The 15,061-nt window shown below is 41.3% G+C and overlaps 1 protein-coding gene across 4 annotated transcripts in view; it reads right to left on the bottom strand.

The window, feature by feature from the left end:
- Positions 1 to 15,061, bottom strand: part of Pcyt1a (phosphate cytidylyltransferase 1, choline, alpha) — a 45,270-nt gene that overhangs the window by 9,994 nt on the left and 20,215 nt on the right. For 3 of the 4 annotated variants that reach the window (XM_031363662.1, XM_031363664.1, XM_031363663.1), the window contains exons 3-6: positions 14,943 to 15,061; positions 11,140 to 11,239; positions 1,851 to 1,967; positions 813 to 964 (exon numbers count right to left, since the gene is read on the bottom strand). In XM_031363662.1, the coding sequence (XP_031219522.1) occupies positions 813 to 964; positions 1,851 to 1,967; positions 11,140 to 11,239; positions 14,943 to 15,059 (486 nt within the window). In that variant the 5' untranslated portion in view covers positions 15,060 to 15,061. The remainder of the gene's footprint in view (positions 1 to 812; positions 965 to 1,850; positions 1,968 to 11,139; positions 11,240 to 14,942) is intronic. The other variant, XM_031363665.1, reaches the window with a different exon arrangement.

The raw sequence follows: 15,061 nt of genomic DNA, 5'->3' as shown, positions 1-15,061 counted from the left end.
GGGATTACAAGCCATTGAAAGCAACCCCATGTGGGTGTTGGGAATAAATTCTGTGGGTATGTTGGTCTTTTGAAAGAACACAAGTACTCTTAACTGCTGAGCCATCCCCCCAACCCATGTTTTCGAGACAAGGTCTTTATTATATAGTTCAAACTGGCCTCAAACTTTCCTGCTTCAGTCCCTTGGCTTTAGAATATGAACATAATTTTTTTACATTTATTTTGTATGTATTCATCTGTTCATACATTTGTGTATGTAGGCCAGGGGACAACTTGCAGGACTAAGTTCTCACCTGGACCCAGCATGTAGGTCCAGGGTTCAACTTTAGGTCATCAAGCCAGGCACCAAGTGCCTCTCCCTGCTGAACCACCTTACTAACTCAGAGAGATAAACTGTGTGTATGGCTAGGACTATGGATATTCTAGAGATTTCCATGCCATAAAGGGAGGACACAACTACTGAGTGGGGAAAGTCTGTTGTAGTTAGACAGTTCATTTAAGTCCTATAACAGAGTAACCTGGAGCACATTGTTCAGTCTCTCTCTGTACCTTGTTCTCCATGTGTAAATGGAAATAATAACTATCCCCACAGGGCAGCTGTGGGGAGCAACTAGAGTATAATGACTATAATGGTGCTTGTAAACCACCAGACCTCACATAAGGCCACTATTATAAGTAATAACGCAGTCATCATCTCTATATGAAACTTATATAGAAGGCATAACTAAAGCATGACAAATGGAAAACCAGCCTTCTCCCCTAAACACTGAGGGGATGTTGGAACTAGGAATGAGTACCTGTAGCCAGTCTTACCCGGTGCTCTGCCAGGAACTCAGGCGTCAGAGTCCAGGGGGCATTCCGCACCACCTCGTCCACGTAGCGGCAGTGCTGCACCGCGTCATAGCGCTCATTCTCGTTCATCACAGTGAAGCCCTTGAAGTTGTGCGTTAGCTCATCACTGCAGACTGTGTCACAACATCACACAGTTGTAAGTCAAGGTCCCTGTCTAACCCTCCTCATCACCAACCCTTCCCATCTTCTCCTACTTTCTAGACCTGTAACAATGCCCACGCTACATCCATCCAATATGGAGAAGAATCTTCTGTATGGACTTCAGCCTGGGTAACGATGATGTTCTTTCTAAAACCAGCCTTCAGGAGTAACACTTGCTACAGTGTTCACACTTTTGAAAAGGGTAAAATATGGAACTCAGATATTGACTTTGAAATGAACCTGCTATGTATTTCTACACCAGTGAAGTTTTTTAAAAGGTTGTACTGGAGCTGGAGAGATCTCTCAGCAGCTAAGAGCACTGGCTGCTCTTATAAACTACTTGAGTTTGATTCCCAGCACCCACATGGTGGCTCACGACTATCTGTAACTCCAGTCCCATGGGATCTGATACCTTCCCTAGTTTCCTTGGGTACCAGGCACACATGTGGTACAGAAACATACATGAAGACCAACCAACAAACAAAAAACCCATCCATATACATAAAATAAGAATTTTAATGTTTTCTTTCCTATTTTCATTTTATAAGATTGCAATTGACTATATAACATTTGCTTGACAAGAGTTTTCTTCTGTTGATTCAAAACTGATGAGGCAAAGTCTAGAAGCAGTGTTTTTAAGTAGACAACTGGATGAATGCTGCTCTATAGCTGTATATAACTGTAGTACCTCAGCTACAAACATTGATGTAAGCAGCAGTGAGCCTGCTGCTGAGTTGTCCTACACAGACAGTATCTAAGACAGACACTTCATTCTGGGTCAAAGCACTCACATCACACAAACAGGAGGGAAATAACTCTTTTCTGGACAACACCTAAAGTCAATGGATGGCTTCTCACCTCCCACAATTAGATATGTATTCGGGAAAAGGTTCTTCGCTTGCATCAGAGCCCGGGCATGACCAGAGTGAAATAAGTCAAATATTCCATCCGCATAAACTCTCACAGGCCGCTCACCTAAATCCAAACGAAAGAACTCATTACCAAAACATACTTTCTCAATTCCTCACACCTGACAAATTCAAACAGTACTGTGTGACTTTCATTCTAACACAGAACATCTTGTTAGATGTTCTCTAAGGCCAAGCCGAGTGACACAGACTTGTAACCCCAGTCAGTTTGGAAGCAGAGGCAGGAAGATTACCAAATTTGAGGGCGGCTTGGACTACAGAGTAAGTCAAAGCCAGTCTGGACAGCATAAGAGCTTGTCTCAAAATAAAAGTAAAATGAGAGTTTGGTATATAACCGCATTGAGATATAAATACACATATGTATATGGATACACATGTACATATACATATGTGTATCTCAATATACATCTCATATATGTATATATAGTAGAGGCTTTGAATAAGGCCCTAAGTTCAGTGCCTACTTCTATTAAAAATAAAATATAAACATAAGCCATTTTATTAACTGTTTTACAGTCCAACTGTACAGAGGTTACCTGGACCAAACACAAGAAAGGCGCAAAGTCTGAGATATTACTCCCTTAGGAAAAGTGGCAATTTCTATCTCTGGGATCTGGTATTTAGATTGTAGTCCATGTTTTTAAATGGACTGAGTACTTTTTCCTTAATGCTACCATAGATATATTAAATATATAATCAATGAATATATATCCTGAACTTCAAAATCCTCCCCTTAAAAAAAGATGAACTTTTAATATATGTATGGAGGAGGTGTATACATGTAAATGCAAGTACCTATCCCAGAGACATCCAATTGCCTGGAGCCAGACTCCTAGGCAACTGTGAGTTGCCCATCATGGGTGCTGGGAACTGAACTGAGGTCTTTTAACCACTACACCATCTCTTCAGCTCCCAAACCCTCCTGGTAATTTATGGCATTTCAGGTTTATTTAGACAGAATATAAAACTCCACTCTGATTGCTAACATTCTCATTTTCAGTTTGCCTTGATTACTAATAAGTACCACTTTGCTTTGAAAATAAATCCTAGCCAGGCATGGTAAAGCATATATTTAATACCAGCACTTGGAAGGCAGAGACAAGCAGATCTCTGAATTCAAGTCAGCCTGATCTACATAGCAACTTAAGGCCAATCAGGGATCCAAAGTGAGACACTGTCTCAAAAGCAAAAGAAAACAAAAGCCCAAAGGAAATATGCCCCACTGCTGCCTGAAAGTAATAACTGATACAGAGGCTTCGGCTGGAGAAGGGGGAGGATGAATATAATCAGAGCAAACAACACGATTTCTAGAAGCATTTCTCCCTCCTAATAAGTGAGCATGGCAAAACATTTCTCAGATACATGAAGTACTTGAAAATAAAATATAAATATTTTAAGACTTTTCCTTTTTCCATTAATTAGAATAAAAATAACTGTCTGTTATTTTTAGTGTAGTGGCCTATGAATAGAAAAGCCAGGAAATTATCTACAAGTATATGAGGCCAATTCCAGGGTCAAATAAACACTGATGCTCATGGTGTTTCAAATGATAAATTCCAGGAGTCCAAGGACACAAAAGGAGGAACTACTTCATGATGGCAGCAGAGGGCAGCAATAGGAACATGGCCACCTCTTAAGGAAAGAAGGGCCAGAGCCCCATCTGAACCCATCTGCACAGAACCGAAGCCTGGAGACATACTTCTCCCCCTTGTCCCAGGGGCTGTAAGCTTTGCACAGAAGTATCTCAGCCAATGAGGTTTATCCAGGGCATGATTATTGTCAATTAAAAGCTCTTGCCTGGCAGTGGTTGCGCATGCCTTTAATCCCAGACTAAGAAGGCAGAGGCAGGCAGATCTCTTTAAGTTTGAGGGACAGCCTGGTTTAGAGTAAGCTCTAGGACAGCAAAGGCTACACAGAGAAAACTTGTCTCAAAAACACAAAACTAAAACAAAACAAATCAAAAAAGCCTCTTAAGGTCTGTGAATCAGGGAAGAGGAAAATGATTGACAAGAGATTTGGATTTGGGCTGGAGAGATAGCTCAATGGTTAAGGGCATTGACTGCTCTTCCAGAGGTCCTGAGTTCAATTCCCAGCAACCATATGGTGGCTCACAACCATCAGTAATGGGATCTGATGCCCTCTTCTGGAATGTGTCTAAAGATAGCTACAGTGTACTCATATAAATAAAAAAAATAAATAAATCTTTTTTAAAAAGAGGTTTGGATTTTTAAAAATTTTTAAAGACTTATTTATTATTATAATTAAGTACACTGTAGCTGTCTTCAGACACACCAGAAGAGGGCGTCAGATCTCATAATGGGTGGTTGTGAGCCACCATGTGGTTGCTGGGATTTGAACTCGGGACCTTCAGAAGAGCAGTCAGTGATCTTATCCACTGAGCCTTGGATTTTTAAAATAGCTTTATCCATGAACATGTAATATTTAAACTAAGAAATCATACATTGCTGATAGGAACATAATTCAGCAACCTTTATCAAAGACAAGTAGCAAATGCTTGGCTCCTTTGAGCTCGCCATTGCCATTCTAGGACACTGTCTTTCAGATATCCTCTCACTGTGGCACTGTTTGCAACAGTAAAGGTGTAAAGACAATGATTAACTGGAAAACGGAAGCCATGACATGGTGCAGGAGCCATAAGCTAAGTCCTTAGCCATCCAGAGACACGAGCGGCTGGGAGGCAGGCTGAGAGGAAGGCTTCTCACGTGGCGTGCTTTCGGTGCCGTGGGTGCCACATCATATTACAATACAGGAAATACATTTTTACTGAAATTTTCGCTTTTATCTAGTATGTGTGTATGTGTATAAGAGACAGAGATCAAGCATATACAAGCATGCCATGGTGACTCATAGAGAACAGAGGACAACTTGTGGGAGCCACCGTGTGGGTTCTGGGGACTGAATTCAGGCTGTTGGACTTGGCAGCAAGTTCCTTTACCTATTAAGCCAATCTTGCTGGCCCAAAATTTTAGAATAAAGTAAAACAGACCAATATAATGAAAAATAATAAGTGTGTTTCTTCCTTCCTTTTAGATGGTTTTTCTCTGTGTAGCCCTGGCTGTCCTGGAACTCACTCTGTGGACCAGGCTGGCCTGGAACTCACTGAGATCCTCCAGCCTCTGCCTCCAGAGTGCTGAGATTAAAGGCTCGTGCTGCCACCACCTGCTGTGTTTTTCTTTTGATGCTAAGAAATCCCAGGGATCCCTACACCTGCTTTACCACTGAGCTATACCTTTGTCCTGTTGAAGTTAAAGGACATATATTTACTATTGTTCTATAATATGAAGGTTAGCTCAAGTTGTCAAATAGTTCCCTTCCTTTTTAAGCTTGGTTTATTTATCTACAGGACAAAATGAAATAAACCATGATTTTAGAATCAGTTGGGCAGTGGTAACACATGGCTTTAATCCCAGTACTTCGGAGGCAAAAGCAGGAGGATCTCTTGAGTTTAAGGCTAGCCTGGATTTATAGAGTAAGTTCTAGGACAGCCCAGGTTCCACAGAGGAAACCCTGTCTTGAAAGCAAAACACACAAACAAATAACAAAAACAACTATGAGTTGTTTTTTATCTAGTTTATCTTTTTTGTTTGTTTGTTTGTTTGTTTGTTTTTCGAGACAGGGTTTCTCTGTGTATCCCTGGCTGTCCTGGAACTCACTCTACACCAAGAGAGGTCAGCCTAGGGCTGTGTAGTTTGGACTAAGAGAAGGAACTAGGAGTTAAGCAGGCCGGACTCGCCATTCTGCATCCTGGAGTGATTTCAAAGGGACAGAAGTCAGAGGATCGGGTGTTGCCAGCTTTGCAAAAAGAACCAGGCATTTGGTTTTTTTTTGTTGTTGTTTTGTTTTTTTGTTTTGTTTGCTTGTTTGTTTTTTGTTTTCCTTTCTTTTCCAAGACAGGGTTTCTCTGTGTAGTCCTGGCTGTCCTGGAACTCACTCTGTAGACCAGGCTGGCCTCGAACTCAGAAATCTGCCTGCCTCTGCCTCCCAAGTGCTGGGATTAAAGGCATGTGCCTCCACTGCCCGGCTATCTTTTTTTTCTTTTTAATCCGAGAATTCATGAAGAAACTAACACAGGGTTTCTGAAGCAAGGCTTAAGGGGCTATGATATCATTTTACTTGATCCTAAAAAGCAAAGACTAGACTGTAAAAGCTACGAACATATTGTAGAATAGCCACGGCAAAGCAAGGGGCAGTCTGGCAGAGTAATCACTGTCTAGGGAGTGGAAAAGCAGAATGTTACTGAGGAAGGCTATTTGCCAGCACACAGGCTGAGCCTTTCCCCAACCAATTTACACCTACACTTCTGCAGCGCCCCTTCCAGAGGTCCTTCCAAATGCTCCTTGACAGCACATGCTGGTATTTTAACCAGGGGCCACTGTTGCCCAAGTCTTGGGGAAAGCAAGCAAATAAACCACACCCTGATTGGCAACTGTCTCATCCTGTTACGAGCAACCCCCTGTCACTCTCTGGGTTATAAATAAGACAGATGCTTTACTCTTGCTAAGTAAGCAGATGCCTTTCCCAACCAGGCCAAACCCAGTTTCAATTCACTGTCTACTGAGATATTCTGTCAAACATCAGGCAGTCACTAGACACTGAACCCACGGTCTGAGGAGAGCTAAGTCCATGCTCTTCCTCAATGCCACACCCTCAGCCTACTTACTACCACACATATTTTCATGTTTTTGAAATTACCAAGATGATATATGGATAAACTAACAACACTCTGGGTAACTGTGAAGAGATCTGAATAAGATATGAATTCTGAATATGGGTCATTATGCTATACATAAAAAGTTCTTGACTCCAACAGGTCTTATACCATGGCTAAATGTGAAACATGAACTATCTGCTGGCATTTTGAATTTGACCTCCAGGCCAATGAGATGACTCAGTGGATAAAGGTACTTGCCACCAAGCCTACTAACTTGAGTTCAGTTCCCAAGACATACAGTAGAAGGAGAGAACCAACTTCTGAGAGTTGTCCCTGATCTCAACATGCATACTGTGGCTTGCATGCAATAGACATACATACAAAATAAGTAGATATGTAATTTTTGTTTTTGTTTTTGTTTTTTGTTTTTTGTTTTTTTTGAGACAGGGTTTCTCTGTGTAGCCTTGGCTGTCCTGGAACTCACTCTGTAGACCAGGCTGGCCTCGAACTCAGAAATCCGCCTGCCTCTGTCTCCCAAGTGCGTGCGTCACCACCGCCCAGCAGGATATATGTAATTTTTAAAAAAAACTTAAAGCCAGGCGGTGGTGGCGCATGCCTTTAATCTCAATACTTGGGAGGAAGAAGCAGGTGGATTTCTGAATTCAAGGCCAGCCTGGTCTACAGAGTGAGTTCCAGAACAGCCAGGGCTATACAGAGAAACCCTGTCTCAAAAAATAAATAAATAAATAAATAAATAAATAAATAAATAAATAAAACCCTTAAGAGCCTACATAGTGAAAACCTGTCCCACTAAATAATAAATTAAATTTGCTTCATGAATCAGAGGAGCCATATCTATATACTATTTGCAGAAAAAGAATAACCTCAGGGACTAGTATTTGTTGTTTTAGGACTCTAGGTATCATAATAATTATACAGCTGACAATAACAAATACAGCCAATGGGTCTTGGGATCCCCTAGCCAGAATGACATTGTCTAGCACCATTTCCAGTCATATTTTATTATTACTTAGGAAAAAAAAACAAACATAAACACATTTAAGTAATCACAGTGCACAACTTTAATCCCAGCACTTGGGAGGCAGAGACAGGTGGGGAATCTCTGTGAGTTTGAGTCCAGCATAGTCTACAATGGGAGTTCCAAGATAGCGCTAGGGGTGGTGGTGCATGCCTTTAATCCTGGTCAGCCTGGTCTACAGAGTGAATTCCAGGACAACCAAGGCTATACAGAGAAACTCTGTTTCAAAAACAAAAAACAAAAAACAAACAAACAAACAAACAAAAAACAAGATAGCCAAGGCTACACAGAGAGACACTGTCAAAAACAAAACAAAACAAACCACAATCACCTTTAATCCCAATGCTGGTGTAGGGGTCAAGGGACAGAGGCAGGCAGATCTTTGAGATCCAGGTCAGCCTGGTCAGATCTATAGAGTTCCAAGCCAACCAGGAACAAGGATGAGAGGTAAGGTTCATAGAATCATTGCATATGTGTGAGACTATATTGTGGTTGTGATGACCTCTGCCTGTTTGTGCTTGCCTGGAGTTAAGTTCAGCCCTATATTGGAAGAATAGATAATTCTATCTATTACTTATCACAGTAATCAGAACAGGAAAAAGATTAGAAAAGTAAAGAAAGAATGGGAGAGTTATAAAAAAGAAAGAATAGCTGCCTGGCTGCCTGTATGATTTAGCATTTACAACAAATGCTTATGAGATGTTTCATTTGTGTGGGTAGGTGGTCTATTTTGTTCCTTTTATTTGTTTTTTTTTTTTTTTGTGTGTGTGTGTGTTTTGTTTTGTTTTTTGTTTTTCAAGACAGGGTTTCTCTGTATAGCACTGGGTGTCCTAGAACTCACTCTGTAGACCAGGCTGGCCTCAAACTCAGAAATCCTCCTGCCTCTCAAGTGCTGGGATTAAAGATGTGTGCCACCACTGCCCAGCTGTTTTTTTGTGTTTTACCTGCATATATATCTTTGGGATTTTTTGTTTGTTTGTTTGGTTGGTCAGTTTTAGTCTTTTTTTCAAGACAGGGTCTCACTATTTAGTCCTGGCTTTCCTGGAACTCACTCTGTAGACCAGGCTCTACTTGAATTCAGAGATCCGCTTGCCTCTACCTCCTGATTGAAAAGTGTGCACCACCATACCCAGCTGTCATCTGTATATCTTGCGCATGCATTGCCCACAGAGGCCAGAAAGGGCGTCAAGTCCCAGGAACTGGAGTTAATGGGTGTGATGGTTTGTATATGCTTGGGCCAGGGAGTAGCCTTTCTGGAGTAGGTGTGTCACTGTGAGTGGGGGCTTTAATACTCTTTGTCCTAGCTGCCTGGAAGCCAGCCTTACGCTAGTAGCCTTCAGATGAAGATGTAGAACTCTCAGCTCTGCCTGCATCATGCCTGCTTAGATGCTGCCCAGTTTCTACCTTGATGACGATGGACTGAACCTCTGAATCTGTAAGTCAGCCCCAAATATATGTTGTCCTTTGTAAGACTTGCCTTGGTCATGGGTGACAATGGGTGAGTCTTTTTTTTTTTCTGTCAAGGTGGGTAGATTTTTGAGACTGTGTCTCAACTTCAGTCTCGCCTCAAATTTGCTATGTGATAGCCAAAGATGATCTGAAATAATCCTCCTGCCTCTATCTCCCAGCTGAGATTACATGTGTGCTTCCATTTATGGTGATCTCTAAAACCAACTGTCCATAAGCCTGGTGACAGGAATTTGCTCTTCAGAACCTTTCTACCTTCAGATGAGAAGGTAGAAGGAAAGAACTAGCTCCACAGTTCTCTGACTTTCACATATGTGCTATGAGGCACACATGTCAACATATACACAGTATGCATGCATATGTGCCTACATATACAGAATGTACACACACACACACACACACACACACACATACACACACACACACGCGCGTGTTCACTAAAAAAATTACTTGGGCAAAATTATTAACTAATGATATAAATTAATCCTATAATAAAAAAATGGACTTTCAAAATTTAAATCAAGTCTTTTAAAAAGCATACAATTAAGCCTGGAATGGTGGCCCATGCATCAGATTCCATTATAGATGATTGTGAGCCACCATGTGGTTGCTGGGAATTGAACTCAGGACCTCTGGAAGAGTGGTCAGTGCTCTTAACCACCGAGCCATCTCTCTAGCACCCTAGCATACACTTTTAATCCCTCCGGATGGAATACAGACATGCTTTTAGTACACACCTTTAATCCCAAACAATGAAGATAAAGTTAGTTTGTAGAACGAAACACTCATGTTTAAAAGTCATGTCTAATTGAGTGGCAGAAGAAGTGACAACTCAGAGAAAGATTTGACAGAATAGGATATGCCCAACTCTCAAGAGAGAGAGAGGAAAGGGAAGCTACTTAAGGGAGAGACAGCACATGAAGAAGAGAGTACAGTACAGGATATACAGTAAGGTTCCTGGAGAGCAGGACAGGAGAGAAGGAGAGTATAGCAACAGAGAGGGAGAAAGAGGCAGCTTTACCAGGAGAGTTTTAAAGACAGACTGATTCAGAGGTCGAGAGAAAACCAGATTGAATAACCCAGTTGGGAGAGGAGTTGGAGCCAGAACAGCTGAGTTGAACCAGCCAGCCAGAGTTCAGAAAGAACTAAGGGGTGAGCTTATTCAGCAGCAAGCCTCATAGGCTGAAAACATTCTAGGCCTAGATTAGTTTGTATGGAGGCTAGAAGCTTCCAGGACTAGGCCTAGGTTAGCAGACAGAAGCGAGCCTCCCATACAACTACAAACAGCCAAGTATTCAAAAAGAAACTCTGCCTCAAAGAAACAAAAACAAAACCAACCAACCAAACAAAATCAAACAAACAAAAAGGTGGGGGTAAATAAATAAATAAATAAATAAATAAATGAAAAAGCATACAATTATCATTAAAGGTAAAATTAAGTGATGAGTCTCTCCCAACTTGCAATATTTGTCTACTATCAGTCATCAATATTATAGTTTACTGACTCCATGAGAAAGAACTGTGGAGAAAATTCTGAGGCTAGGAAAAGTATATGAAAGTATATTAATTATTGGGATATTTGTAAAAACAGACATAATCATAGGGCAAGAAATACAGCTAAATATAGAATACTTGCCTACCATGAGCCACGCTCTAGGTTTGACCTCTCTGTACCACACAAAAAAAACACAAACAAACAAGCAAACAAGTCATAATCCAGCTGCAGCTAGCAAAATTCTTGTCTTTTCTTTTCTGCCACAATAGGGATCAAACCCAGGTCCTTGAATATGCTAGGCAGGCACCCTACCAATGAGCAACATTCTCAGTCATCAGGCTAATAGTTGTGATGTTTTTGTTGACATTTTTGATTTTGTTTTTCTGTTTCATGATCACTATGCCAACAACCCAGGAAACAAACGTATAACAAGAAAAACAATTTCGAGTTTTATAGAATGAAGAAGTTATCCTCTCCAACAGAACACTGAGCCAGACTAACATGCTGAACACTATAGCAAATAAAACAGTTAAGCAGTTACTTACAAGGAGTTCCCCTGCAGGCTTCTTCCATAGTCACCCTGACATAGGGCTTACTAAAGTCAACTTCAATTTCATCAGAAAAAGGAGCTGGCTGCCGTAAACCCTGAACAAGAAGAAAATTAAGTTAAATTTAATGGTGTTCACTGAAGTACTCAACATACCTTTAAAGAACAGTCAGCTATTCAACCACGTGACTAAAACTTTGTAACACTGAGAAGGAAAGAAAAGTATTCCAAAGTGAAGAGTGAAAGCTGCAGCCATCTTCAGACTGAGTTAACTATGGCGTAGAGAAGGAACACCTTTCTGGCAATTTCAGGGTTAAACAGAGCAGTCTGACTGGAGAATGATGGCTCCCCCACATCAAACCTTCCACCCTGTGACAGAACTCCTTGGCAGAACCCTGGTGCTTAATGCCTACTGTGATTATGTTCAAAAGCTCCCTAGGAAGCAAGGACTACTACAGTATGCATCCATCTACAGTGGAAACAAGGGTCAGAGAAGTTATAAGAACATACATGCTAAGAAGCAAAGCTGAAACCAGAGTGTGGGTGTGCTTCTTTCTGTGCACATGGCTTCACCTGGAAGGTTTTGTTTAGTTTATTCCTAAATTTTTATTTCTATTTGATACTATAATGAATGGAACTTTTTTGGGGGGGGGGTGCTTGAGACAGGGTTTCTCTGTGTAGCCCTTGCTGTCCTGGAACTTACTCTATAGACCAGGCTGGCCTCGAACTCAGAAATCTGCCTGTCTCTGCCTCCCAAGTGCTGGGATTAAAGGCATGCATCACAACACAACTGCTTGGCTGAATGGAACTTTTAAAAAAAAGTACTATTTGTTTCTTTCTTTTTTTTTTTTTTAAGATCTATTTATTTATTATATCTAAGTACACTATAGCTGTCTTCAGACACACCAGAAGAGGGCATCAGATCTCATTACAGATGGTTGTGAGCCACCATGTGGTTGCTGGGAATTGAACTCAGGACCTCTGGAAGAGCAGTCAGTGCTCTTAACCACTGAGCCATCTCTCCAGCCCTTTTTGTTTCTTATTAGTATACAGAGATGCAACTGATTGTGCCTGTGGGACTATAATGGATTTCTGTATATTTCCTTGGTCCTGCAACTGCATAATACAACTACCAGGTTTCTTTTGTTTGAGAAAGGATCTCTGGACTCCTGATCCTCTGCCTCTACCTCCTAAGAGCTGGGATTACAGGTGTGTGCCACCATGCCTGGCTTCCACCTGTTCGTTTTAGAGGTTGTCATGTTGATGCCTTAGGATTCTCTGTAGATGAAATACTGTCATCTGTGAACAAGTACAGTTTAATCCAGTTCTCTTCAACCTGGACGGTTTATTTCTTTTAACATACCATATTGCCATTAGAACGTCTAGTACAACACTGAGCAGAAGGGAGGAAATAAATATCCTTGCCTCATTCCTAGTCTTGTAGCTTGTGAATCTTTCACCATTACATGTGATGTGAGTTCTAGGTTTTTTGCCTAACTTTTTTTTTAAACTAGGTTGAGGCAGCAGTTTTCAACCTGTGGGTATTGACCACTCTGGGGAATGCATATCAGATATCCTACATATCAGATATTTACATTATAATTCATATCAGTAGCAAAATTACAGTTATGAAGTAGCAGTGAAAAAATTGTATGGTTGAGGGTCACCACAACATGAGGAACTGTATTAAAGGGCTGCAGCATTTCTGCTCAGTTCAAAGATTGAGAACCACTGTTCTAGTATCTACTCCATAATAGCATATTATAACTATGTAATATAATACTGTTTGCTCAACTCAAGCATCAACATGTAAGTGCAGAAATAAATGTGGTATGATACAAGATACAAGTGTCATTTAGCAATGAGAAATTAAGTAGTGCCATATACCACAATATGAGTTAATCCTAAAAACATATTCAGTGAAAAAGGTCAGCCATATAATACATGTTTTTATTTATATATAATGTCTGCACAAAGCAACACCAAAGAGGAAGAAACATTAGTGGTTTCCAAAAGCTGAGCAGAAATGATTGATTGCTAGTAGATACAAGGCTTGTGTGGGGTGGTAAATAAAATACACTATAAAATTGGTTACAGGGTTTGAGGCCAGCCTGGTCTACAGAGTGAGTTCCAGGACAGCCAAGGCTACACAGAGAAACCCTGTCTCAAGAAAAAAAAAATTTTGGTTACAGGCTGATGACTGAAAAAACAATCTATGATTATACTGAAAACAACTAACTTGCTGGGCTGTGAGATAGTTACCTGATATATCAATTACAGTTCAATGTAGCTGTTCTAAGAGAAGAACAGTTTTGTTTGCTTTTGCTACAGAGCTCAAACGTAGTTGAAAGTACAGGTGTACAGTGGCGATAACAAACAAAGGCAGATGCTCTTCCCTCTAAGGTCAGTCAACATGCTGGGTGAGGGATCTTGGCCAAGGCTAAACAGCTGGAGTATACCCAGGAAATGGGATAGCAAGTCAGTGAATCTATGTGAACATTTTACAGGAATCTATGAAGCAAAGTAATTTAAAGCCATGAAATTCTCCAGTTCTAAGGACCAAGGAATTTCAGTCTTCTCCAAGTTCGTTTCTCCAAACAGACTGAAAGCCTCTGCTCTGTTCCCCAGTACAGAGACCGCAGCTTTGTGGTTATCAGCTGTCCTTACTCCAGACGGACAGCGGAGCTTCAGCCTCCTCTCTGTAGTCTGAATTCTCTGAGAAACTTGCAGAAATTAACAATGCACTACTTTTTTGTTTGTTTTTTGGATACAGTGCCCCACTTATAGTGTTTGCTGGCCTCCACTCTGATGTAAACGAGGCTGGGCCTTGAACTCAGAGATGCCTGCCTGCCCACTAAGCCATCTTCTGAGTCTTCTTTGACACGTAGTCACACTCCCTAAAATGTCCATGTTTTAGTCTATGGAATCTGTGAAAATGTTACCTTACATGGCATAAGAGGTTTTATAAATATGGCTAAATTCAGGCTATCGGGGCAAGAAAATTATTCTGGATAATATGGATATGGGAAATGCAATCCAAAAGTTTTTATAACTAGAAAGAGAAGGCAGGGAATTGCAAGTCAGAGCAATGTGATGGCAGAAGCCCCAGTGAGAAAAGCTTCACCGCACCAGCCAGCACTGTGTGCCACACAACAAACAGCTTCAGGAAGCTGGAGGACAACAGAGGAAAGGACTTCCCCTGGCACTCCTGTCTCTTTGGGCCAGCACTGCTTTTAGTCCTGACCCCCATTTCAGACCCTCCTCTCCAGAACATAGTCCACCTATGGGTTAATACTAACTCCAACGATCTCCAAATGTCTTCTGGCATGTTTTTAGGGTAAGCTTTAGAAAGGTACCAAGCTGAGACAAGATAAGAAGTTTGCAATGGTGTCCTTCATCTAAGACACACAGTAGTCTAGGAAATATGTCAGTAATGCCCCAGAGATGGAGGTATATAGGAGACAGTGGTGGCTGTGCCCAGCAGTAAAGTGAAGGATTGACACAGGAAGGACCGAAGAACACAGGACACATCCCAAATCACTAGCCGGAACCGCCACTCTTTGACTTTGTTACCACAGATTTGACTTTTAGCCCAACACGGGCACATCCTCCAAATTTTCCCATTATATTTCTCAATCCCCATGTGCAGCTCCTACAACTAAGTTGTAGTTCACATGGCAAGAAAGCGAACAGCCCTTCCACCCACGGTTAGCTCTGCCCATCACTTAACACTAAGATGTTCATATCCTATCGCTCTCTCCCTCACCACCAGGGTGTTGCCAGTCACAGCTCTTCACTTACAACTGCGCAACGCTGCACTTTGGGAGGAATTCCATCTTCCTCTGTTGCTCCATTAGGACCAGGTGCCTCTTTCCTCCTCTTCCTTGAATTGACTTTAGCTGAACTCTGTGCATCCATCT

This window comes from Mastomys coucha, unplaced genomic scaffold, assembly GCF_008632895.1.
Source record: "Mastomys coucha isolate ucsf_1 unplaced genomic scaffold, UCSF_Mcou_1 pScaffold12, whole genome shotgun sequence".
Lineage (NCBI taxonomy): Eukaryota > Metazoa > Chordata > Mammalia > Rodentia > Muridae > Mastomys > Mastomys coucha.
Note: the sequence above shows the minus strand (reverse complement) of the source record. Positions and strands in the feature narration are given on the sequence as shown.